General features: G+C 44.5%; 2 protein-coding genes across 2 annotated transcripts in view; both read right to left on the bottom strand.

Moving 5' to 3' along the window:
* Positions 1-68: 68 nt before the first annotated feature.
* Positions 69-17304, bottom strand: LOC138953064 (zinc transporter 6-like). Its single transcript, XM_070324838.1, has 13 exons — positions 17125-17304; positions 16413-16456; positions 15660-15746; positions 9506-9590; positions 7777-7819; positions 7148-7213; positions 6378-6458; positions 5497-5532; positions 5098-5241; positions 4173-4292; positions 3564-3666; positions 2291-2407; positions 69-1898 (listed from the first exon to the last, which is right to left on the bottom strand). The coding sequence occupies exons 1-13, from the start codon at positions 17195-17197 to the stop codon at positions 1419-1421; spliced, it is 1479 nt and encodes a 492-aa protein (XP_070180939.1). The 5' UTR covers positions 17198-17304; the 3' UTR covers positions 69-1418.
* Positions 17305-17696: 392 nt separating this feature from the next.
* Positions 17697-26988, bottom strand: part of LOC138953131 (uncharacterized) — a 43140-nt gene continuing 33848 nt past the window's right edge. Inside the window, exons 39-44 of the mRNA XM_070324922.1 lie at positions 25295-25563; positions 24768-24945; positions 24451-24510; positions 21871-22053; positions 21566-21619; positions 17697-19887 (exon numbers count right to left, since the gene is read on the bottom strand). Of these exons, the coding sequence (XP_070181023.1) occupies positions 19723-19887; positions 21566-21619; positions 21871-22053; positions 24451-24510; positions 24768-24945; positions 25295-25563 (909 nt within the window). The 3' untranslated portion in view covers positions 17697-19722. The remainder of the gene's footprint in view (positions 19888-21565; positions 21620-21870; positions 22054-24450; positions 24511-24767; positions 24946-25294; positions 25564-26988) is intronic.

The following is a 26988-nucleotide window of genomic DNA, read 5'->3' on the forward strand; positions in this document are numbered from 1 at the left end:
ACCAGATTAATGCATCACATTCATCACAATGCAGGTCAGAAGCATGTTCATGCAAGTCACAGTCTCTCACTTTGTACAAATATTTATAATGCTTTATGTACAACAAAAATAACATCCACTGTGTTCACTTCGGAAAGATGTACATTCACAGCATCAGAAGAAACAGTTAAAATGCTTACATATTCTTCCTTTGAAAACACACACTCACGCATTTACACATTAATGCATGTGTAATCATTCACACACACACACACACACACACACACACACACACACACACTTTAAAAAAAAGTTAAGAAAAAGTATCATTTTGTTGTGGAGGCATGTTGCTACAGTGCATTATTTTGTCAGTGTGTCCGCTTTGAAACACAAGCTTGTTAGCACTGTTCATGGCCAGGACCCTGTTGTAGCATGTGCATCACAAATTTATGCCCGAGCATATTTTGTGCCGATTATATAGGACTTTCATGGTTTCAGCATGGCGCAATAAAAATTGTATGCCAGAAATGTTTCTAGGGTTACGCTTAGTCTTTTTGTGAATTTTAACAAAGGCAAAGTGCAGGTAAATTATTGGACCCTCGATTTTTAGTAATTTTTGTGTACATTTCTTTGTGTGTACATTTCTATGCCAAATTTCCTTGTATTGATGAGGACAATGAAACTTCTTGTATCTTGTATCTTGACCGGTCTTTAACTTTTGGGGGGAAGAGGATATAGACACACGCACACATGTTTAGTACATGTAATTGCACATATTATCACCCTAACACACACACAAATACACACACACAGTCTCTCTGTGTAACTAACCGTATCTTGCACGCACAAACAGCTTAGTCTTCCTAGCGCCAACACACACACACACACAGTCTCTCTGTGTAACTAACCGTATCTCGCACGCACAAACAGCTTAGTCTTCCTAGTGCAAACACACACACACACACAGTCTCTCTGTGTAACTAACCGTATCTCGCACGCACAAACAGCTTCGTCTTCCTAGCGCCAACACATACACACACAGTCTCTCTGTGTAACTAACTGTGTCTCGCACGTACAAACAGCTTAGTCTTCCTAGTGCCAACACATACACACACAGTCTCTCTGTGTAACTAACTGTGTCTCGCACGTACAAACAGCTTAGTCTTCCTAGTGCCAACACACACACAGCATATCACTCACTTGAACACACACATACGTACACCGTGAAATGTCCCTCCCCTTGTTGAGCCTCTTGATACACTCATTCTTTGATCCCTTGCCCCTTTTACCCATCATTTCACCCCTTACTCTTCCCTCCACTACAGTGGAACCTCCAACATTCCTCAGAAGGGAGGATTCCTCTGTACACACCATGCCACAAAACAACAGATCTAAAGAACGCTTTTTGCCACAGCACAGAATAACATCAGTCAATAATCTCACAACAAATTCACAGGGGAAAACTGTGGTGCAGTAGTGGAGGCAGTAGAAGAAGGAACGTTCGACCTGGCCACAGTACTTCCGCCAACACCCCCACCCCCAGCACCAAAACCACCAACACCCCCTATCCTCCCAACACCAGCCGCAGGATTCATCATCATAGTGGGCCTGGGTGGCGGTGAAAAACCGCTCGTCGTTACACTGGGGCTTGACACACCGGGCAGGGGGCGGAAACTGGACACAGGCAGGTGAGAGGCGGAGTACTCGTGCGTCGGGGACTGTGCGCGACCCCCAGTGCCACCAGACATAGGCCCAAAGGGAGACGATCCTAGGACGGCATACGCAGAGCCTCGGGTCCAGTCATCTTTGAAGATTTGAATGGTGAGAACACGGACGAGATTGGAGAGACGGTGAAAAACGTGGGCCAGTACCAGTTGTTCATCGGCGTCACGACGTACGCGCACTTGTACTGATCCAGCCTGCGATAGCACGGTAGAATGTGTTACTTACCACAGAACCTCATATCTGCAGTCATGTAAAGCAGGGCAAAATTCAGGCTTTCTGCCTTTTTGTATTAGCTGTTAGTTTTTTTCCTCAGAACATTCCTCATGCAGGTTAACTTTATCATATGTCTTTCTTGGTACAAAGAAGCAATTTTCCAATGCGACAGATAAGCTTACTCTGAAGCCTTTTTCCTAAAGTGACACAAAAGATTACTTTGAACAATTTTCCCAAAGCGACACAAAAGCTTACTTTGATCTACCAAGGTGTAAATCACAATGACAATCTTGTATCACTACTTTATCAAACCAAATGTGAATCAACAACAAAAGAAAGAACCTAAACTGCCAACAAGTAGGTGTGTACGTACCAGAGTACCAAAAGAGAGAGTCCAGAAATGTTCGTGTCTAAATTCCAGCACTCCGTCCAGCGTGGACGCCTCTCGCAACAACTTGTCTAGCTGGCTCAGTATGTGTGATGGGGTTGTCTGGACAAATACACATACAGTCAGTACAACAACAAGAACAACATTTCTATTTTCAAGGTACAATACAATACAATAATACTTTAGTATTTCAAAAGAGAAATTACATGGTGGCTGAAACATTAAAATATATCAATATAAACATCAATTACACACACACACACACACAGAAGCATATAAAGTCCCAAATTAACCCCAATGAAGTGACGTAACACCCTGAAAGAAGAGCGACTATTTAAGATTCACTCAGTTGAACCATGAACCTCACATGGGGCGAAATCAGGTTATTGCCATACTAAGTACCGTACTTTCCAGGTCATAAGGCGCGACTTTTTTCCTCGAGTTCGACCCCTGCGTCTTGTATAACGAAGCGCCTAATCCGTGTATGAAATACGAAAAAAATCAAAGAGACCGCTTGAGTACCAGTCAAACAACTTGTGATAAGGCATGTTTCAGCTACTAGGTACTGCCCTGCCTTTGATCTGGCCGCACACACAGATTTCCACTCTGTTAAACTCGGTCACTGACCGGTCACTGACCCCGGTGCAGGAAGTGTTTCCTCTCTCAGATATGACAGGGGAACCACCTCTCATGGCAAAAACTGGGTCATTGACCCCTGGGAAGAAGGTCGTGTCTATAAACAAGGCCACCCAGCTATCACAATGCCTTTGATCTGGCCGCACACACAGAGCACACATATTTTCACTCAGTTAAAGTCGGTCACTGACCGGTCACTGACCCCGGTGCAGGAAGTGTTTCCTCTCTCAGATATGACAGGGGAACCACCTCTCATGGCAAAAACTGGGTCATTTTGGTGCGCCCTATCGGCCCCCTGCGTCCAATGGGTGACTGGATTACAATTTTTTTTAAAAAGAAGTGGGTGCGTCATGTATAACGAAGCGCCTTGTCACCCGGAAAGTACGGTACCCATCATCAGTTGTGCGGATTCACACAAAACAATGCTCATTTGAAGATACGCGTACAATCATCAAAGTACACTGTCAGGTATTGCACAGAAGCATTCAGGCCCCGCACTCAACTTATTCAAACACAATTCACTGCTTTTTGAAACGAAAAAATGGCTTATGTGCTAGAAGCAGGAAATGTGTTTGAAATGAAGTAACAAAACTATAACCCAGGTTGTCTTGAAGATCATTACCTGAAGCAGGATTTTGCCTGTGTAGACACTCATAGGGAACATGGTGCCGCATGTCATGACAGCTATAAGGATAGCAGCCCACGTGTCTGCTGAGTGGTATGACCTGCACAAACATCACACCGTCTGACTGTATCTTAGAAAATATCCAATCAAATTTTAACAAAATAGTTCCCCCGAAAGCGGCGTATGGCTGCCTGAATGGCGGGGTAAAAACGATCGTACACGTAAAAACCCACTCGTGCTAAAGTATGAGTGAACATGGGAGTTTCAGCCTATGAACCAAGAAGAAGAACAACAAAATTGCATGTCTTGTTAAGTTCCAAGGTAAATAAGAAAGCAAGATCAAAGTAAGACAAAGCCACAGAATACTACTCATTTAACAGTAATTATATTCGAGGTGCTCAGAAAGATAAATACATTGCACTTTGCAGTTTTAAACAGATTCTTTTAAAATATTCTGACGTTTCAAAGGCAGTTTACTATCACCATCTCACAAATATGCTTTAACCACAGTCATTTACTGCATGTCAATAAAAGCATGTAAGAGGCAATGAAAGCAGCAGTCACAAATCTCATAGCACAGAAGTACAGACAGGAAAGCAAACTGACTGCGTGTCAATGAGGATGTAGGAGATGAAGAGAGCCACACTGCTGCCGATGCCGATGAGAAGCATGGGGTTGACCCGGGGCAGCAACAACTTGCTCAAACCAGGGATGATAGAGCAGATACTGCACACATTCACACACAACATAATGATTTATTGCACTTCAATTGAGTTTATAAAATGCGGATATTCATGTTTCATTCAACTCATCTGATACACCAATTGATTGTTCAATGGCAATTTGAGCCCAACGCATGTACCCTTGTGGTATGACCAGAACACACAGCTGAATGTTCTCACACATACAGTGAATCTATCTCTCACATTCAGCACTCAGTCCAATCTGAAGGAAACAAAGACGCACGTAAGATTTTACAAGATTAAGGACTGTGAAGACGGGCGCTGTGGCGGGGTGGTAAGACGTCGGCCTCGTAATCGGAAGGTCGAGGGTTCGAATCCCGGCCGCCTGGTGGGTTAAGAGTGGAGATTTTTCCGATCTCCCAGGTCAACTTGTGTGCAGACCTGCTAGTGACTTATCCCCCTTCGTGTGTACACGCAACCACAAGACCAAGTGCGCACGGAAAAGATCCTGTAATCCATGTCAGAGTTTGGTGGGTTATGGAAACACGAAAATACCCAGCATGCTTCCTCCGAAAGCGGCGTGTGGCTGCCTAAATGGCGGGGTAAAAACGGTCATACACGTAAAATTCCACTCGTGTAAAAACACGAGTGTACATGGGAGTTTCAGCCCCCGAACGCAGAAGAAGAAGAAGGACTGTGAAAGAATCCATGTAAACATTTTGACTTCATGCCAATCAAAAGAAAGCTCAAATGTTTACAGAAGACAGCTCCCTAACCATTTTGTACTGTACACTCCAATGAGGATGACTGCGTTAGATATCTTCACTTCAAAATACAGATGTACCCACCTCTCACTCATGTCCGACATGTGTTCCTGCAGCCAGCTGGAGGTGGAAGCATCCACGACGTGGTTCATGGCACGGTTGTTAATGCAGAACGTCAGCACCAGGTGCACCACCAGACCAAACACCGTGCCCACAAGCAGACGGCCCCTGCAATGTAGGAACCAGAGATTATGGAACATGAAACACTGACAAGAAACAAAAAACATACTTGTAACCCTGTGCCCACAAGTAGACGACCCCTGCAATCTTACAATCAGCTCTTCCAAAAGCAGGACTAACTTTCAGCATAACGCAGACATCTCTTACAGAGTTGTACAACTTGAAACAGAACCAAGCCAGTGTGACTTTATAGTAGCGTGCAGAACTACGTCAATCTAAGCTCGGCCAAACTGGGATACTTACGTGTGAATTTCTGGCTGCTGTATCACACACTCCACACTGTACAAAGAAAAGAGATGCAAATAAACAGACAAACTGGATAACTCATTAGAAAGACTACATATTTTTGTCATGCAAATCTGCCATGTTCTTGTCATACGTGTGTTAGGCAATCCAAATCTTGCAGATTTCCGCAAAAGCAAAAAAGAAATAAAAAAATGTGTTTATAACAATGCTTCTAGTTCTAGTGCATGTAATTGGGAACTATACATGTGCCTGTAACTAACATGTTATATAGTTTAACCCAGGCGAGAGGGACAAAATAGTGGGTTTTTTTTTTTACATGCACATTTTATGTGTACACTACATTGGGGTGTGCACGTTAAAGATCCCACGATTGACAAAAGGGTCTTTCCTGGCAAAATTGTATAGGCATAGATAAAAATGTCCACCAAAATACCCGTGTGACTTGGAATAATAGGCCGCGAAAAGTAGGATATACGCCGAAATGGCTGTGATCTGCTGGCCGATGTGAATGCGTGATGTATTGTGTAAAAAACATTCCATCTCACACGGCATAAATAAATCCCTGCGCCTTGAATATGTGCGCGATATAAATTGCATAAAAATAAAAAAATAAATCCCTGCGCTTAGAAATGTACCCACGGAATACGCGCGATATAAGCCTCATATTGATTGATTTATCTTTTCCCAGAGGGGGTTAAATTCATACAGTTGTATTTACAAGGCCAAAATGCTTCAGCTTCGAACCCCCACAAGGGGCTCTGCCCCTAGACCCCACGCATGTTCTTGTGCATGTGGGCATGTCTGTTTTATTCCCAGCAATCTACACCGTCCTAAAATAAAATATGAGTCATGACAAAAATAATGACACAGACACTTACCCTTCTTTGACAATAAAGAACGATCCCAGCATAGCAAGCATGGTGCTTGAAAACACGGCCAGCACTTCAAACCTCTCATACCTGTCACAGCAAACCAGACAAATTCAAGTGAACTGTTACTGCTTGTAGTACATAGCCACATCATTCACACAATTATTTACACAGCTAACAAAATGACCATGAAACTTTGCTATTCAGTGCTACTTTTGTTCAATGTGACCATTTTTGTTGTCTGGAGACCACATTTTGCACACTAACTGCATTTGCTAGATGTCTGCTTCCTTCACAACTAGCGTTCAAGGTGAAGTTTAACAGACAAGGAAACCTAACAAAAAGTTTGATTCCACATATCAAGAAGCATCATTTTGTGAACGTAAAATTCAGTGTTCTTGAAACACCAGCTATACTGCAAACACTAGGGGCCCATATCCTCTGCATCAAGTCAAACAAATTCAGATCTTTACTTCAAAAATCTTTTGTGTCCTTTGCCGACATAACCTGCACAGTCATACACAGTCACACACATAATCAGACCATTTGCCAAGTAATACAGTGGACTCTCCCTTTAACACCACCCCCCCCCTCCCCCCCCCCCCCCAAATTTAAGACTCCCTCCCTTTTGAGACACTGGTTTTTTTTAGATTTTCTGTTTATAAACTCTATAAATTTACCCCCATTTTAAAACTCCCTCCTTTTTAAGACCTGATTTTCTCAGATTTTGGGGGGTCTTAAACTGTTGGGGTTCCACAGTACATGTAATTGCATCTCACCCAAACGAGAATGCTGCAGAGAGCTGCTGTGTCTGGACCCACACACTAAGCAGGCACGTCAGCAAACTGAAACAACAAGAATAAGACAACAATAAGTATGCACTCACATGGACAAAAAAACACGACCCTGGGTCTTCATCAGCAAAAAAATAATCATAAAAATATAAAAGGAGAGATGACAGAAAGAGAAAGAAGAAATAAAGAAAAGAACAAGACTTGAAAGCTATCCAGAACATCTTAATACTGTTGTGGTGAAAAGGTTAAACTAAATTACACAACGTTCATACCATGTCACGTACACAGAAAACTGAAAAAAGGCCCACCAAATGTAAAGTTGGGAAGTTTTGCTTAAGAATTACAAGAAATGACATTGATATTATAATCATTGCAACCAGTACCATTAAAATTATCCACAAAGTAACCGGTACTGTTTAGGATACTGTTTATATCTAGCAGAGCAACAATACAATAACAACAAAAGTCACACTTTTGTCGTGCAATGACTGATCACATTGGAAGGGTAACAGATAAAAACAAGTCAAGATAAAATATTACAGTCATATATTACTATTCACAGATTGACATTAATTTCCTTTGTAAATAGCAACATGACAAAAATAAAAGCCTACCTGAATATATCAAATATTGTGATGTATGCAAACGCAGTCAAACCTGAAACAGAAATAAATTATGTTAATTAGTATCTATTCTTGTTCGCAATAAAACCAATGAACGCACAAACAGTGGCAAGACAAGATAAGTAACATCCATTCTTTATATGATCAAACCGTTAAGTAAAGTAAATGAGCAATTTCAACATTCTGACTTTCAGTCAACCCTTACTAAGTTATTACCTTTTTCGACGGGCGCAGTGGCGTGGTGGTAAGACGTCGGCCTCCTAATCTGGAGGTTGTGAGTTCGAATCCCGGTCGCTGCCGCCTGGTGGGTTAAGAGTGGAGATTTTTTCGATCTCCCAGGTCAACTTATGTGCAGACCTGCTAGTGACTTAACCCCCTTCGTGTGTACACACAAGCACAAGACCAAGTGCGCACGGAAAAGATCCTGTAATCCATGTCAGAGTTCGGTGGGTTATAGAAACACGAAAATGCCCAGCATGCCTTCCCCGAAATCGGCGTATGCTGCCTGAATGGCGGGGTAAAAACGGCCATACACGTAAAAATCCACTTGTGCTAAAAACATGAGTGAACGTGGGAGTCTAAGCCCATGAACGAAGAAGAAGAAGAAGAAGACTACCTTTTTCACTTTCTTTGAATTTGAATACTACTTTCAATTCTTCCACAATAGTTGATTTTTGGAAATAACTCGGTCGGGTTTGTATAGGTTGTGGAAAGTGAATACTCTTGCCAAAGCATCTGACAAACATTGGAGGGGCAAATCACTAGGGGTTGGGGGTCGGAACCACGTGGACTTCTTCTTCTTCTGCGTTCGTGGGCTGAAACTCCCACGTACACTCGTGTTTTTTGCACGAGTGGAATTTTACGTGTATGACCGTTTTTTACCCCGCCATTTAGGCAGCCATACGCCGTTTTCGGAGGAAGCATGCTGGGTATTTTCATGTTTCTATAACCCACCGAACTCTGACATAGATTACAGGATCTTTTTCGTGCGCACTTGGTCTTGTGCTTGCGTGTACACACGGGGGGTGTTCGGACACCGAGGAGAGTCTGCACACAAAGTTGACTCTGAGAAATAAATCTCTCGCCGAACGTGGGGACGAACTCATGCTGACAGCGGCCAACTGGATACAAATCCAGCGCGCTACCAACTGAGCTACATCCCCGCCCTGGAACCACGTGAACAAGAGCATGTGTTACTGACACACCCCTCGCTAGTGACAGGCCCCTCCAATGTGTGTCAGAGGTTTTGGCAAGGGTATTCACTCTTCCACAACCCATACAAACCCCACCGAATTATTTTCAGAATTCGTCTAAGGCCCCCCCCAAAAAATAGTCTGTTTACAATATCCCGACCGACCCTATTTTTTCGCGCGACCCTACACTTTTTTTTATGGCATTTGGAAAAAAATAAAAATAAAAAATAAATAAATTAAAAAAAAAAAAAAATAAATAAAATTTTTTTTAAAAATAAAATTTTTTTTTTTTTTTAAAAAGTCTGTTTTTTGGCAAAATAACTTAAAAATGTGTTTTTTGGGAGAAAAAAAAATCCCAACCTACCAACCCTATTTTTTTGTGCCTATGTTACCGTAAACAGACTATTTTTTTTTTTTTTTGGGGGGGGGGGGGGGGGGGGGGGGGGGGGGGGGGGGGGGGGGGGGGGGGCCCTTCCCTCAATCCCTATTTCCAACATTTTTTTTAGCCACACATTGTTGTAACGTACCCATGCTGTTTGTTGAATGACACCACAGGAGCAGTGTGACAGAGGCAATGATGTTGAAGGCAAGGAAAGCAAAGATTTTCTTGGCCTGCAGGGAAAAAGAGAAGAAACAAGCACAAGTCATACCATGTAGCTTAAAACTGAGCAAGAAATCTACACAAACCGTCCCACCGATGGTAACAAAACTGTTGTTATTTTGTTAAATGTTAGTCTGCTTGGTATTACACTAATTAACAGGCACACGTGATAATCGAAAATTTTATTGTAAATTTTCATTTAATAAATATACCTACCCGAATCACATGTAGCATTGACACAATCGGAGATGCTAGGTTCTGAAAAGGCTAACCGTCTAAGGGAAGCAACCCCAACCACAAAAAGTGTAAACGTAGCCATGGTAATGACCATACACCCGGGGAGTTACCTCCCATCGTGCATGCCATGTCACTACTGCTACTGAACACGTGGCTCATATCATTCGACCTAAAGAATAAATTCTCCAAATCAAAAGCGGGGTTGGCGGGAGGGAATATACTATGTGATTCGGGTAGGTATATTTATTAAATGAAAATTTACAATAAAATTTTCGATTAAATTACATATTCCTACTCCGAATCACATGTAGCAGATTGCAACAACAAGGCGGTGGGAAAGAAAAATCTAACTCACTCAAAAAACCTTGCCAAAAACCTGGACCGCTGCCAAAGAATCAGGGCGGTCCCAGTGGGAAAGAAAATCTAACCCACTCAAAAGCCCTTGCCAGGGCTGGCCCACTGCCAACAGGCAGTGAGGGAACCAAGGAAAGTCCTGATTGACAGCCGAGAAGTATCTCAGGCAAAGCGAAAGAGACAACCTCAGAGATCCAGAAAGCTGTGCTCAGCACTTCTTCCAATCTCCTAGCCGTAAAAAACAGCACAGGAATAGACCCAAGCCTTGGATTAAAAACCCTGGCGAGCCAAGGGAAAGACAAGCTTCCCCCCCCCCCCCTTTTATTGGAAGGAAATGCTAATGTCCTGAGAAGATCCGTGCGTAAGGTTGTCCCCTCAACTGAGAAGGACGAACCCCCGCGGTGACCTTAAGACAACCATGCCAAAGTCTGCAAACCTTGGGATGTAGTAAAGCCCAAAAGGCTTGTGAGAAAGAAGTCAGCTCAAAATAAGAGTGACCAATCCCCACGAAAGAGCGAGAGAGAGACATCCAAGCACTAAGTACCAGAGTCCACCTCGAAGAGAAAACTCACAAATAGAAGGTCGCCAGTCATCCCCTATCAGTCCCTGCGAAGGCAGGGAGAGAGGTAGCACCCGACAGCAGCCACTTACGACTGTGCGTAAGCTACCGGAAGTGAGGACCCACGGTGGTCAAAAACCGATGTGACTGGCAACCATAAACAAAATGGCTAAAAGCCAGAATGTTCCCAAAACAGTCTGCTTGAAGGTAATCGAGAGTGAATCAAAAACCTAAAGCAGAAACCAAGACTGGTAAACGTAAACCGTGAAGCCAGCCAGCCATAAGACTCCCGAAACCAGAGTTCTCAGGGAAAAAACAGGCAGTTAACTTCCTAGCCAAATCAAGAGCCTACCTGAGTTTGGCCAGAAACCCAGAGCGCGTCTGTCCCTGTCTGAAGACAGAGTCCAACGCGGAGAAAAACGGACAACCGCCCTAGACAAAGTTGCCTTTTGTAGCCGGGCGACTGTAAGGAAACCCGACCCAACGGACGTCATCCGGACTCGCCTCATACTAAGATGAGGAAGAAGAGAGGAAAGGCCCAAGACTGAAGTCACAGGAACCGAACCTTAACTAAACCTCTGCCCGAAGGAGAAGAGTAGCCAAAACCTGAGAGAGAGGAGGAAAGCCACAAAGAACTACTCCTCAAACATCCATTGTCCAAGACAATGCCCCCTCAGGAAAACCTGAATGTTACTTCCGAGGCCAACTCAAGTGAACCTTAAGTTTGGACGAAACACCAGAACGCGTCTGATCACTAGAGAAAGACAGAGTCCGACTCGATGAAAGACAACAAGGACCAAAGTCCGAACGTTTGTGGCCAAACAGGGGTAACCTGAAGCCAGAGAACCCCACAAGCCACAAGAAACAGGAAGGCAACAACCACCATCGCCGCAACGTGGAATGGCTGTTGCCCGGCCAAGGCTGCCTATTGGCTGCCAGCTTAGCTTAACCAGAGGAATGAGCATGCTTCTGCTAAGCATGTTTCTGAGTATGCTAGCCCTACCTTCCTTCAACCTTTGTAAAGCAGTCAGAGACCTGGTGATCTCTACTCGACTGAATCTCTACTGCAGGCAAAGTTTAAGCGACTCTCTTTGACTGTTCAGGGAACTGAGAACGCGAAAGAAACGAGTCCCTCCGACACCCGCCGTACGAGCGTAGAGAAGGAAGGGCAGCCTCATCTGCTCCATGCTCACCCTAGCAAGGGCTGGCCAACAGAGTAGAGAAAGGAGGCAAGTTCCAAAGGCTGAATAAGCAAGAAGGAACAAAAGGTGAAGCCCGTGTAGCCGAAGCCAGCCAAGGCTGCATGTTCCGGAACTGAACCATAGTAGAAACAGCGGCAGAACCAAAACACTAGAGATACCACCTTCGGGAGGAGATGGCCTAGCCAAAACCTGCAACCCGTGGTACCTACAAAAGGTGACTAAGGAACCGGAAGTAGAAAAAAACATCCTATCTTCACGGAACGGAAGTCCGACATCGACAACAAAGTCAACCAACAAGGAAGCCACCAATGTCGATGCACCCAAGGGAAATCCTGAGCCGAAGCTTGAGCTGCGACGGAAATCCAGAACGTGTTCGATTGCTGACTAAAGACTGAGAACCAGAATAGCTCAGCTACGAACGCAAACCGAAGTCACAGTTGCTGGTGGTAAACTGATGAATGAGATGACCGGAAACCGGAAAACCATCCAACCGGAAAAAGACCTGACTTATCCCCCTACTGACGGTCGTGAATAGGGGAAACGTCCAGGGCCACCCGAACTGACTAGGCAGTAAACGCAACACCCAACAGGTAAAGTGAAGACTGCCCCGGCTGAGGCTAAAAGCCTAAATGCCCGTAGGCCAGCCGCTGTTCCTCACCCACCGACCTCCGAAGGAGTGTCAGGAAGAGGAGAAGTGTATCCGAACAGAGCCGGAAATGCAGCAGACAAAACCGCAAAAAAAAAAAAACGGAAGCGAAAGATGCATAGAGTAGACTGAGGCCGGAAGCCCGAACGCCCGTAGGCCAGTCCTCTGTCAACTCCAGTCAAAACCGCAACGTGTACTTGAAATGGAGGACTTATGCTTCCAGTAAAACCGGAAACACCACGCCGACAACGGCTGCCGCACTGGTGAAACACAAATGCCCACGACGGAACAAGAGTGAGACAGACCAGAAGAGGACTGGGGCCGGAACCCGAACGCCCGTAGGCCAGTCCTCGATCAACCCCAGACAAGCCACTACGTGCGCTTGTGATGGAGAACCTATGCTTCCAGACAGGAAGTGTAGGAGGCCGAAGCCCCGCCCGGGAAAACCTTCGACGTGACCTCTGCCGCAGCTTAGAGGACAGCGTTAAGCCTTTTTCCCAATAACCAGCACGTGTGGAATCGCTGACGACAGACTGAATGTCCGACACAACCGGCGAAAAAACCGAAGTCCACGTACTGGTGGAAGGCCGGTGAAACGGCATAACCGGAAAACCGGAAATCCGTCCCCCCCGACGTCGTCCTAACTCATGCCTCGACCAGGCTAAGAGAGAGAAGACGGCAAGTCTGCAGCCGCAGGCACCAGAACGGCAGTCGACGCGACAACCGAAGGTTGAAACGCTGACTACATCGGCCAGAGCTGAGACACCACCTGCCCGAAGGGCTGGCGCTGCTCCTCAGCTACCGACATCCGGGAGGAAGTGGAAGCGAAAGGAGCAGTAAATCCGGGTGGAGCCGGAAAGCACCAGACGAGACCGCGAAAAGCGGAAGCGCCGAATGCGAGGACGGAGGCCGGAAGCCCGAATGCCCTAAAAGGCAACGTCCGGTCAACCCCGGAAACGACCACAGCGGGTGCGTACGTCAGAGGACCTATGCTTCCAGCGAGTGCCGGAAGCGCAGCGCCAGAAACGGCTACCGCCATTGCTCCGCCACACAATGGTCTTCGAGGAAGCCAGGGTGTGACTGAACAGAGGACGAATGCCCGGGGGGCAACGTCCGGTCAACCCCGGAAACGACCACAGCGGGTGCGTACGTCAGAGGACCTATGCTTCCAGCGAGTGCCGGAAGCGCAGCGCCGGAAACGGCTACCGCCACTGCTCCGCCACACAATGGTCTTCGAGGAAACCAGGGTGCGACTGAACAGAGGACGAATGCCCGGGGGGCAACGTCCGGTCAACCCCGGAAACGACCACAGCGGGTGCGCACATCGGGGGACCTGGTCAACCCCGGAAACGACCACAGCGGGTGCGTACATCGGGGGACCTATGCTTCCGGCGAGTGCCGGAAGCGCAGCAGTCGGAAACGGCTAGACAACTCCGGAAACGACCCCAGCGGGTGCGTACGTCGGAGAAGTAGCCGGAACCAACTGCCGCCATTGCTCAGCCACACAATGGTCTTCAGTGAAGCCAGGGTGCGACTGAACAGGGGTTTGCGGGTCGTGAACCCGCCGAAAAGAGCTGTGTCCCAGCAGGGACTGTCCGACGGCCTCACGAGGGCCTGTGGACCAGCTCGACTTACTTGAATCGCCAACCACAGCGGTAGAAGACGAAGAAGCAAAACATCCGCCCTAGACAACGTCTCGGCCGGAAGCGTCAAAGAAGCCAACAAGGTGACGTCGCCCACAGACAGCGGGACCAACGGAAGACGCAGGCTTGGAACGCGAAAATTTCTTCACAAAGATAAGCAGACACCTGCAACACCTGATCTGCTAACGGCAGAGAAGGCGAGGAGAAGAAACAGGACATACAACAGTATATAACTGCCCCACAAAGTGTTTGTTCGAGGCAGAAAGAGTAACGAACAAAACATAACAAACATGTTAAATCCGAAACCACGACCAGTCCTACGGACTGGTAGATACCTGCTAAAGCCTAGCCAAGTAAACCACTGTCAGCAACGCTGATACACAAAATGGCGGCCAAGCGATAAGTTACTGGACAAAATTTAGAAGTCCAAAACGGACGAAAATTAAGCAATAACAAAAATTCCTGTCAAAGTAATGACGAAATATGAAATGGCTTACCAACTAACAAAGCAGAAGGCAAAAACGCAGGTAAAGTAAGGAGAACCTCACCATAACATAGGCCTAGCCACATAATAAGCTGTCAGGAAAGCTGAGCAACCGAAAGTGGCGGCCACAAGATAAGTTACTGAAACGCATTTAGGAGTCCAAACGGACAAAAAGTCAGCAACTATAGATAAATTCCTGTCAAACCAAAGACAAGAAGGAACAAGCTTACCAACTAAACAAAGCAGCAAGCAAGTAAGAAGGTAAAATTACGTTTACCTCCAAAATACATCGGCCTAGCCACAAAAATCTGTCAACTCATGCTGACAACAAAAATGGCGGCCAACAGTAGTCACTGAAATATCACAGGTCCAAACACGGACGAAAATCAGCAACTACAACAAATTTCCTGTCAAAATAATGACCAAAATGGAAAGAGCTCACCAACTACGAAGCAGGAGGCAAGATAGACGGTAACGTGGCCGGTGGGTGTCAAAACAACACCAAACAGCGCAGCCACAGGGGAGCCCAAAAATCAACAACCTGCTCCCTCGAAAGCTGTAAGGTCGAATGATATGAGCCACGTGTTCAGTAGCAGTAGTGACATGGCATGCACGATGGGAGGTAACTCCCCGGGTGTATGGTCATTACCATGGCTACGTTTACACTTTTTGTGGTTGGGGTTGCTTCCCTTAGACGGTTAGCCTTTTCAGAACCTAGCATCTCCGATTGTGTCAATGCTACATGTGATTCGGAGTAGGAATATGTAATTTAATGGCTTGATTACAAGTACCAACTTAATAGTCTTGAACTGAAGACATAGAAATCCAATGCATCTAACTGAACAATGCTTTTTTTCAATAACATCCACATCAGTTAATGAGCGTTTAATGTTTTAAATATAAATTATAATATATGAAATGAGGATGATAAATATTTCAATGAAACTGAACTCACCTCTCTGAGTTTGGCTAAACTGGACAGTTCTCGAATGAAGGTGCCCATAAGTGATCTCTTGCTGCCAGGGAAGGGGTAGATGGTTCCCTGATGTCAGTATCAAGAAAAAGATACAAACATCAATACAAAGCATTTAGCATCACTACTCTCAAGCATATACTCACAACAGTTGCACGTTCTGCTCATAATATACATGTTAACAGTCTGCAATCAATCCTATGTGATAAGAAAATAATACATAACAAACTAGCATGTCTTGCATGTTCTGCAAAACTTGAAAATTTCAATTCCATTATGCATTTATCTTTTGCACTGGTCTGTTGTTGGAAGTAATTCATTTGATATGTCAACTTTAAAATATTGCTAAGTGGCAAGATTCTGTTTTCCTGACTAGCAGTAGCAGCTATGTCGCATAAAAATACAGTTGTCACACATCAGCCCCTCAAAAAGCAAGGTTTCTATAAAGGCTAGGGTACTAAATTTACAATTATACATTACAAAAACAAAAAGTTGTTACAGTGGGAACCCCCTTTTAGGATATCCAAAATTCTGAGAAAATCAGGTCTTAAAAAGGAGGGATTCTTAAAAATGGGGGTAAATTTACACAGGTTATGAACCGAAAATCTGAAAAAGCAAGGTCTCAAAAGGGGGGTGATTGTTTCATGTAACTGGTCTTAGCCTTAATTAATCTACAATAAAGACTGTTGAACAAAGATTCTCAAAGCACAAATCTATAATGTACACTATACTTACAGACGTGTGGTACTTGGTGCCTGGTAAAGGTGGTCCAGGGCCATCTATAAGTAAAGGGAAATAGCATGTCATTATTAATTTTAGAAATTTTGTACAGAACATTTATTTTCCATCTAATTATACATCAAAACCCATGCGTTAAAGTTATTAGAAAACAGGTGAAATGGTGACAAAGGCGAAATAAAATTCTGTAGTAAATGAGTTAAATAATATATTAAATTGCTAACTCAGTAAAGTCTGCATTTAGGTTTCACAGAAAAGAAAGTGCATTTTGTAGTTTTGCAAATCGGTACATCATGGCAGGAATCTGTAAATTGGAAATGAGGCCAATAATACTATTACAATAGTGTGTGTGTGTGTGTGTGTGTGTGTGTGTGTGTGTGTGTGTGTGTGTGTGAGAGAGAGAGGGATAGAGAGAGGGATAGAGAGAGGGAGAGAGAGAGAGAGAGAGAGAGAGAGAGAGAGAGAGAGAGAGAGAGAGTTCACCATATTTGTCATGATGAGCAGTGAGAAGGGAATATTTTGTGCACGGTTTCTGTTTTAATCAAAAAAATATTGACACGGTATCGGTCTTTGGTGTTGTTATTCCTATAAACCTAGTTAATCCTACAGTCTCAATTCTGTCATTTGTGACAAACAAACAAGTAGGCCTATGGAATCCCCCATTGGATGGAATAATCGAGAATAATAAAAAGTTTGTGTTGGTCCTTACCCCCTCCGACCTCCACGCTGACACTGCTGCTTATGAGGTCCGGCATCTTACTGTAAGAACTTGAAGCCATCATGTTTTTTGCCGTTTAAGAGCCTCAAAAAAGATCGATTAACACTAACAGATTTTCCCAGTGCAGGATGAAACCATCTTGGATTCTGATGTGGCAGAGGACTTTAGAATTGCCTCCCTTGTGAAATAAATCTGTTCCGTTTAAGAATAGGCCGTGGCTGGAGGTCCGGCGAGCCGGATGATCCGGGTGTGGCGATTTGAGATTGGCCCGGGGTCACATTAGCCCCTCGGCCTCGTTGATCTTGCATAAACTACACACTGAACAAACAAAAAAACACCCTTCGATAGTACTGATGAGCGACCTTGGGTACCTTACATTCATGGGGCCAAATTTGTCCAACCAATTTTTTTAAAATTTAATTTAAACACTTAAGAATATTTTGTTGTTCAAAGTAAACTGATTGAGAACTCTCTCTCTCTTTCTCTCTCTCTCTCTCATTTCAGCCGTTGCAACACAAGCCTGTCAGACAGAAACTTAGGAAAAATAAGTAAACACACGAACATGAGTTTTGTTTGAATTTATTCACTCCGAAATCAAATCCGTAAAACAAATTCTAAAATCATAAAATTATGTTTTCAGGTGGCTAAATTAAAAGCCAGAAACCTTTTTAACCAGACATATATTTCATTTCTTATAAGCATCATGTAGTTTGAACTGAACAAGCTCCAGTTCGGATGAGACGAAAAACCGAGGTCCCTTCGAGTACACTACATTGGGGTGTGCACGTTAAAGATCCCACGATTGACAAAAGGGTCTTTCCTGGCAAAATTGTATAGGCATAGATAAAAATGTCCACCAAAATACCCGTGTGACTTGGAATAATAGGCCGTGAAAAGTAGGATATGATTTTGAGACCTTGTTTTCTCAGACTTTCTGTTCATAACCTCTGTGAAATGACCCCTGTTTTAAGACTCCCTCCTTTTTAAGACCTGATTTTTTCCAATTTTGTGAGGTCTTAAACGGGGGTTCCACTGTAATAAATAACAGCATTGGTAGTGCCTGGTATGTACTTAAACAAAGACAACGAGATCACAATCGCACATATGTGCACAAGCGCACACAGACAAAAACACACACACTCACTTTCACTATCTTTCTTTAAATGTTCTGACAAGTGAAATGTAATGGTTCTTTCATCAAAGAACAAATCTTCCGTTTCTCTTGTGCAATCCAATTCAAAACAAAACCAGACAAATTCATGATATTTTATTACATCATTGCACGTAATTGGAGCGTATGTCTTTCCCACCTAGAAATAAATATGCATGTACATTCATTTACATCAAAGTTGAAAGACACTTGGAAAGCAATATGATCAGTTGTCTACACTGGTACTTGTGGGCAAAGTTTACATCAGGTGTTCCAGTGGTACCTGCCATGTGTGGCCCCTCCGATGAGAGGACACCTCCCTTAAAAAGACACCTTTGGTTGTTCCTTCGTCTATTATCTTTACCAAAATATACCTGTCATGACAGGCCACCTGCAATGTAGGGACACTTGGCTTGTCCCAAGGGTGTCCTTTCATCACAGGTACCACTGTACTTCAAAGCAAATCTTCATTAAAAAGTTACCTACCATAAACAAACAAACCGTGTAAGAAACAATGACAATGAGTAAAAATCGGTGCCATAAAAAACCTGCCTGTGCAATCAGTTCACGTAGTCAAAAACACTTTGAATAAGAATGTGTGCACAGAACTACAGTGTACATGTACATTAATGATTAGATAAATAAAATAGTCCATCATTATGGATGAGCACTTCTAAGACCATAGATATTAGCACCAGTATGATTAGACATATCTCGCAGTTGTACCATCTTCAGGTGTTCAACAAATACACAGTAAAAAAACATTAAACAAAAATGCAAACAAATGAGCAAAACACAATTTGTTCAGGCAAGTATTTAAACATAAAACCCAAACAATCTCTCTACAATCATCCTTAGAGACACCGTCAGCAAGCAAAGAAATCCCAAGAGAAAACAGGCTTGATTACCACTGTTTCACAAATCACAAGGCAGTTTAGCAAATTCACACACACACACACACACACACACACACACACACAAACACACACTCTCTCTCTCTCTCTTTTTTTTCTAACGGTGATCTTGTATTCATATACACTTACTTAACACCTGCGTGTTGATACACAGTTACTACAATTCTGAGTGACCTGCTGCAGCACAGCTGGACTCGGCTAAAAAAAAATTGGTCAACATAGGTGGGGTAGAAAGTGATGACATCCACTCTTCAAACACAAACACACACACTTCAATCAGGCAATGCATGGACTTTTGCACTATCACTTCTGATGCTGCTCCAACCACTTTTTGCATATGTTGTGCACAGCTGCCTGTCCCATTCTCTCTGTCACTATCACTTCTGATGCTGCTCCAGCCACTTTTTGCATATGTTGTGCACAGCTGCCTGTCCCATTCTCTCTGTCACTATCACTTCTGATGCTGCTCCAGCCACTTTTTGCATATGTTACGCACAGCTGCCTGTCCCATTCTCTCTGTCACTATCACTTCTGATGCTGCTCCAGCCACTTTTTGCATATGTTACGCACAGCTGCCTGTCCCATTCTCTCGGCAGCTCCCATGATGCGAGTGATGTCTTGGACACGGTTCGTTTTTGCTGCTGTCAGGTACGCAGATCGCAGCTTGCCCGTCATGATCAAAGCGTTGATCTGAAAAAAAGGAAGGACAAAGCAATCAGAAGCAGAAAAATATTGCTCAGATCAAATCACTACAAGAAATGTCTGTACAGCAGACCCTGCAATGTACCGCCCCCGGCGTGAGCGGCCCCCTGACATGACACATTTGCTCGGCACGAAGTGTTTTCCTTCTATATTTGCCCCCCCTTAAACGGACACCTGCAAAACGTGGACGCGGACACTAATTTTTGGTCCCAACAGCAGGTCATACCTGCAAAGTACCAACAGACCATCGTCAAATTTTCACCACACCAAAATCGATAACAGAGCAGTCCGGCTCTTGGCACAAAGGTCACAGCCGCAAAGGCGTGATGACAGTCTCTGTTAACTTGGGTGCACGTGTACCCATCAGGAGGGGGGTTAGTTTGGGTTAAGACGCCAACAGGAAACTGCACTATGCTCTTTATTCTTGTCTGTTGGACGTAAACAACAGAAGCTACAGTCGATGAAGGCCCTCCGAGAAAGAGAGTGAAAAATCGGCCACAGTTCTCAGCATCGCGTGTCTGTGTGTAACCTCTTTCATTGACAAGATACTCTTGTTAACCGCAGCCTTGACCAGTGAGTCGGTTACCTAATCTGTGAACCCTTCAGTTGTCTTGCCTTGTCAAAAGTTAGACACAGTCAACTGGTTTTGCTCTGAGTGAACAGTGCAGCTGGCCTCAATTAGCCGGTGACACCTCTCTGGCCACAGCACCAAACAGTACATGGCTGGGGGAAGGGAGAGAGAGAGAGAGAGGGGGGGGGGGGGGTAGCTGGCTAAACTCAGTGGGGTGTCTGGTGTCACTGCATGTCAGCAGGAAGAGCATTGGAGAGAAATAGAGAGGTGTACTATTCCAAACAAGGATTTCCAAGGATCAGTTGTCAGGGCTTAGGGTAGGCAGTGAGGGAGAATGAGAGCGGTGTTGTGTACAGTGTATTTTCAACTGAAGAGTGAAAATTCACTGCCACAAGATCTGCATGCAGTCAATAAAGCCAGAGGAGAAGAATGATTATGACATGCGGCTCTATCTGCTAGTTTTTATTCAAACTGGTTTTCAAGGCTTATTTTTGCAAAGCATCTGCACACCTGCCTCTGTGCTGTGTTTGTGCGGCTGCTTTCGTATGATGTCAGTGCATGGTGAGTGCGTTCACTGCCGCCTTGAGGATTTATTTTATCTCTTCTTTTCAACACCATTCATACAAATAATAATTTTTGCAGAACGTTAAAAAAAAATATTAGGAGTTGGATGTTATCGTTTAGTAGCCACAAGAAGTGGTTAGCATAGACTCAATCATGTTGTGTGTGTGAGTGTATGGGGGAGGGGGTGGTGTGGTCACCCCTCCCGTGACCGGCCACCTGCAATGTACGGACAGTTTTGCTATGGCCCAAGGGTGTCCATTCATGAGAGGGACTGCTGTACATAAATCAGGATGTTTCAATAACCACATAATTGTAAATGATTTTATCTGACAGCTAAAATTACACACAAGATGTTTAAAATGTCTAGCAAATTTCATGGTTAAAAACAACAACCAACTTAGAGGATAACCTCATTTAAAAAAGAGAAACAACAGATTGGATTCCTGATATATGGCTTTGTGATCAATACAGTAATGTATGAAACTGCTGAAACAAACCTGCCTGGAGGAAAATATATTCAAAACTGTTTACCTTGTTGTGTTCCTTCCTGATCATTTTGGTAAGTGTCTCTGTCTCCTCTCTTGCCTGAAAAGGAAATTCAATTGCACATTTGTATTGAAAAAATACTTGTACAGACATGAAAAAAGGATTGCCTGAAAACATGAAAAAATAATTACACAAACCAGTCAATAGTGAACTTTATCACACACACAGAAATATCACATGCACACACAGACACAGACAGACAAAGTTAGAGTCTCTCTCTCTCTCTTCTGTCTGTCTGTCTTTCTTGCTCTTCGTCTCTCTCTCTGACCAACAACAAAACAAAAAATCACCTCAATCTGTTTCTCCGTAATCTCCAGCAGGGCAGAGCTGACAACTTCATCCCACTCTTCTTCATCCAGAATCTGCCGTTTCTCCGTCATGTTCAGCAGTTCCAGCATCTCCTTCAAGCGTTGGTGCTTCAGCATCCCACTCATCACTCTCTTCAGCACCACTACTGCCTTCAGCTGACACTCCTGTAGAAAAAAATTCATAAAGTTATCAGTGTTGTTCGCATGGTTTTTTGATTTTGTTTTAATTTTTATTACTTTATTGCCCCATTGCTGGGAAATTTGGGTCGCTTCTTCCCAGTGGAAATCTAGCAGCAACAGAGTCGCGCTACCCAGGTGTATGCGTTTTTAGGTGTAATCAGCCACTTCACTTATGGCAGAATGACCGAGTTTTTTTATGTGCCACAGTGGTGACATGGGGATGGAACATGGATACTGTCTCTGAGTCTGCACATAAAGTTGACCCGTGTCTGTCCCGACCCTGATTCTTCTTCTTCTTCTTGTCGATCACTCAGATGGAAACGCCGGTTCTCAGCGCAAATGTTGCTGTGCGCTGTAGGTCGTCCAGACTGCCATAGAGCTTCCCTTGCACCGTGGTCGCCTCCGCCCAGATCTGGCTCCTGAGGCCATCGTGTAGTGGGCAAGTCTGCAGCAGGTGTTCCGTTGTCATGCTGCCTGTTTGACAAGGGCACTGGTCTGACTGGCCAATTCTGAACTTGGTGAAAAGGTGGTGGTTCATTCGGTTGTGGCCTGTCCACAGCCTGAATGAGGACCTGCTCAGACCTTGTGAGCAGGTGAAAGGCGTCATTTTTGTTGTAGTGTGGGTGCTGCTGCAACCACTTTCTGTGTTGCTTGGCCGTGATGATGGTCTTGGCTTCTTTGAAGGTGGTTGATCTGTCATTCTGGTCCTTCGTAGTGCCCTCCTTTGCCAGAGTATCTGCGGCTTCGTTGCCTAGTATGTTGCAGTGAGAGGGGACCCACTGCAGCACGACTGTGTGGGCTCTGCACAGGGAGGTCAAGGCGGATGACAGGTCATTCAGTTCTTTGTCTCTGGCAGTGTCTAAGGCCTGCAGGACTGACTTTGCGTCACTGAAGAACACAACGTTGTTGGAGGAGAGTGGACTGTGCTCAATGTGGGCTGCACCTGTCTGGAGCGCTACTGCTTCAGCCTTGAAGTTGGTGGAGTAGAGGCCGGTAGCGAGGGAGATGTGTTCTTCTTTTCGACCTCCTGGGTACTTTATGTAGATTCCGGCACCACCACTTCTGACAGCCTGGTTGGCAGATCCGTCAGTGTATACATGAGTCCATTGGCGTTGGGGGTAGGAGTTGTGGATGTGTTCAATGGTGAGAGACTTCAGTTCAGCACAGCTCTGGGAGTCTTTATTGCCAACGCCAGGAATACTGCAGCGTATCTGGGGTCTTTCTTTCTTTCTTTATTTGGTGTTTAACGTCGTTTTCAACCTTTCAAGGTTATATCGCGACGGGGAAAGGGGGGAGATGGGATAGGGGAAAGGGGGGAGATGGGATAGAGCCACTTGTTAATTGTTTCTTGTTCACAAAAGCACTAATCAAAAAATTGCTCCAGGGGCTTGCAACGTAGTACAATATATGACCTTACTGGGAGAATGCAAGTTTCCAGTACAAAGGACTTAACATTTCTTACATACTGCTTGACTAAAATCTTTACAAACATTGACTATATTCTATACAAGAAACACTTAACAAGGGTAAAAGGAGAAACAGAACCGTTAGTCGCCTCTTACGACATGCTGGGTAGCATCGGGTAAATTCTTTCTCGTCCAAACCAATATGGGACTCCCCCTAACCCGCGGGGGGTGTATCTGGGGTCTTCCTTCATCACTCCAGCTTGGGTTTTCAAGGTATTGGGGGATATCTTTGGGTTGCTGGTCCAGGATATCTTGGTGTCTCCTTTCCAACACCCTCGTCTGGTGGATGAAGCTTCCTCTGTTCAGTCTTCCTTTTGTTGGTTGGCAGTCTGTCTTTCATGGGGTGAGTTGGCAGTCGTTTGAATTTAGCTGCCTGGGTGAGGAGTTTGGTGTCCCTTCTGTCTTCCATGGGCTCAAGGCCCATGATGTTTTCCAGCTCTTGGATAGGGGTTGACCGCATGGCGCCAGTGATGATTCTGGCCCTGATTCGAACCTGCGACCTTAGGATCACAAGTCCAGTGCTCTACCAACTGAGCTACCGGGCCCCCATTTAGGTCCATATGTCCTGGCTTTGTCTGTTTAGTAAGAACATTGAAAGTCAGAAAAGCATCAAAAGGACGACCGGCCACGGGTCAGAACAGTACGTCAGATTAAAAAATTATGCCCCAAAAACACTGATGTATATTCAGTGCTACAACACTTTCCCTGACTTGAATGAATATATGGCATACTTTGAAGTATACAGTATTAAACAAAACATACATGAAAACAAATTAAACAGAATTTTAAAAACATTCATTAAAAAAAAATGGAATGAAGAAAAGGAGACAAACAGACAAAGAGACAGACAGAGCACAACCTCGCATGAAACTCCAATGATTTTGGACAAAATTACATGCAGACATAGTGCACTTACAGAGAAGATGCGCATTGACAGGTCAAAGGCCACTGAAATCTTGCCACCACTCAGAAGTATCTGCAATATTGAAGACAAAATTTGAATTCTTCTGTTTTATATATGCTATTATCCTCTCCTCCATCATCATTCCATTAACGCACGCAGACACAAACGTAAACCGAACTCTCTCTCTCACACACACACACACACTAACGCACACCCAAACACAGACACACACACACCAATCACACTTTCCCTTCAATCAATCAGTGAACATCCTTCTTTGACAAGCCTTCAGTAACTAAATATTTCCAAATTTAGCAATTTCAACACACCATTTTCACCACATCTTTTCGCTGCTCCTGGTTGCCGAAGAGAGTGGGGACACTAGTAGAGGATTTGGCCTGTGCGACAAACTGCGTAGCAACAGCGGTTGCCTCTCCTGACCCGCTGGTCAGGCACTGGTCCAAGAACTGCGTCACCTCAATTTGCAGGCCGATGGTGCGAAGATGTCTGGAGAATATAAGTGTGAGACCTTGAGTGCGAGTTCGTTCCTGTAATGACAAGAACTAGAAACTTCTCTGTGGGTCTGGTTGGAAAAAATGAAAGCTGTGTTATGTACAATTACATTGATAGTAGGCTCGGCATACTGTTAAGAAACACAACTCAAATACTCTTGAGGCAGCAAAAGCCTGTCACATTGTCTGTAAAGCCAAACTGGGATTCCACCATGAATTTCTTCGATAATCCTAGCTTTTTCTACCGTGAACCTGGAAGAACCACCAACTTTAACACAAACTGCAAACCGTAAACGCAACATCAAAACAAACAAAGGCAACAACACAACCACATTCACACTCACCTTGTCACGTCATCTTTAGGCATACACAGCTGAGCCCCCTGTGAACCCCCACCACCCTCACCCCGCTGACGGGGTGAATGACCCGCGGGAGGGGTAATGGGGGTAATGGATGGATGCCTGACGGCCCCCCATTTCATGGGATCAAAGAAGGCCTGCATGTGTTCCTGGGCGATGAAGAGAAACTGCAAGCGCTCTGAAAGGTCTCGGTAACTCTGTGAGCCTTGCTGGTAGAAATGTGTGATGCACGTCATGGCTGCTCGTAGAAAGTCCTGCAAAGACATGAAAAAGAGAGTGGAAATGGGTTAGGTGTGGAGAAGTGAGGAATTCATCTGCCAAAAGCTGCTGTGAATGCACTGTTGGAAGCTGGTGCCTTGGTGCAAATGAAAAGAATTGTTTTTAAATCTTTTGCAATATTTTGTTTTACAGCTTCTATTAACAGACTGCAACTGTGAACACTGGTTGCACTGAACCCACCTCCTTTTCATATTAAAGACTGCAACTATGAACACTGGGTGCACTGAACCCACCTCCTTTTCATATTAAAGACTGCAACTATGAACACTGGGTGCACTGAACCCACCTCCTTTTCATATTAAAGACTGCAACTATGAACACTGGGTGCACTGAACCCACCTCCTTTTCATATTAAAGACTGCAACTATGAACACTGGGTGCACTGAACCCACCTCCTTTTCATATTAAAGACTGCAACTATGAACACTGGGTGCACTGAACCCACCTCCTTTTCATATTAAAGACTGCAACTATGAACACTGGGTGCACTGAACCCACCTCCTTTTCATATTAAAGACTGCAACTATGAACACTGGGTGCACTGAACCCACCTCCTTTTCATATTAAAGACTGCAACTATGAACACTGGGTGCACTGAACCCACCTCCTTTTCATATTAAAGACTGCAACTATGAACACTGGGTGCACTGAACCCACCTCCTTTTCATATTAAAGACTGCAACTGTGAACACTGGGTGCACTGAACCCATCTCCTTTTCATATTAAAGACTGCAACTATGAACACTGGGTGCACTGAACCCACCTCCTTTTCATATTAAAGACTGCAACTATGAACACTGGGTGCACTGAACCCACCTCCTTTTCATATTAAAGACTGCAACTATGAACACTGGGTGCACTGAACCCACCTCCTTTTCATATTAAAGACTGCAACTATGAACACTGGGTGCACTGAACCCACCTCCTTTTCATATTAAAGACTGCAACTATGAACACTGGGTGCACTGAACCCACCTCCTTTTCATATTAAAGACTGCAACTATGAACACTGGGTGCACTGAACCCACCTCCTTTTCATATTAAAGACTGCAACTATGAACACTGGGTGCACTGAACCCACCTCCTTTTCATATTAAAGACTGCAACTATGAACACTGGGTGCACTGAACCCACCTCCTTTTCATATTAACAGACTGCAACTGTGAACACTGGTTGCACTGAACCCACCTCCTTTTCATATTAAAGACTGCAACTATGAACACTGGGTGCACTGAACCCACCTCCTTTTCATATTAAAGACTGCAACTATGAACACTGGGTGCACTGAACCCACCTCCTTTTCATATTAAAGACTGCAACTGTGAACACTGGTTGCACTGAACTTTGTGTGCAGACTCTCCTCGGTGTCCGAACACCCCCGTGTGTACACGCAAGCACAA

The sequence above is a fragment of the Littorina saxatilis genome, linkage group LG17 (genome assembly GCF_037325665.1).
Source record: "Littorina saxatilis isolate snail1 linkage group LG17, US_GU_Lsax_2.0, whole genome shotgun sequence".
Classification (NCBI taxonomy): domain Eukaryota; kingdom Metazoa; phylum Mollusca; class Gastropoda; order Littorinimorpha; family Littorinidae; genus Littorina; species Littorina saxatilis.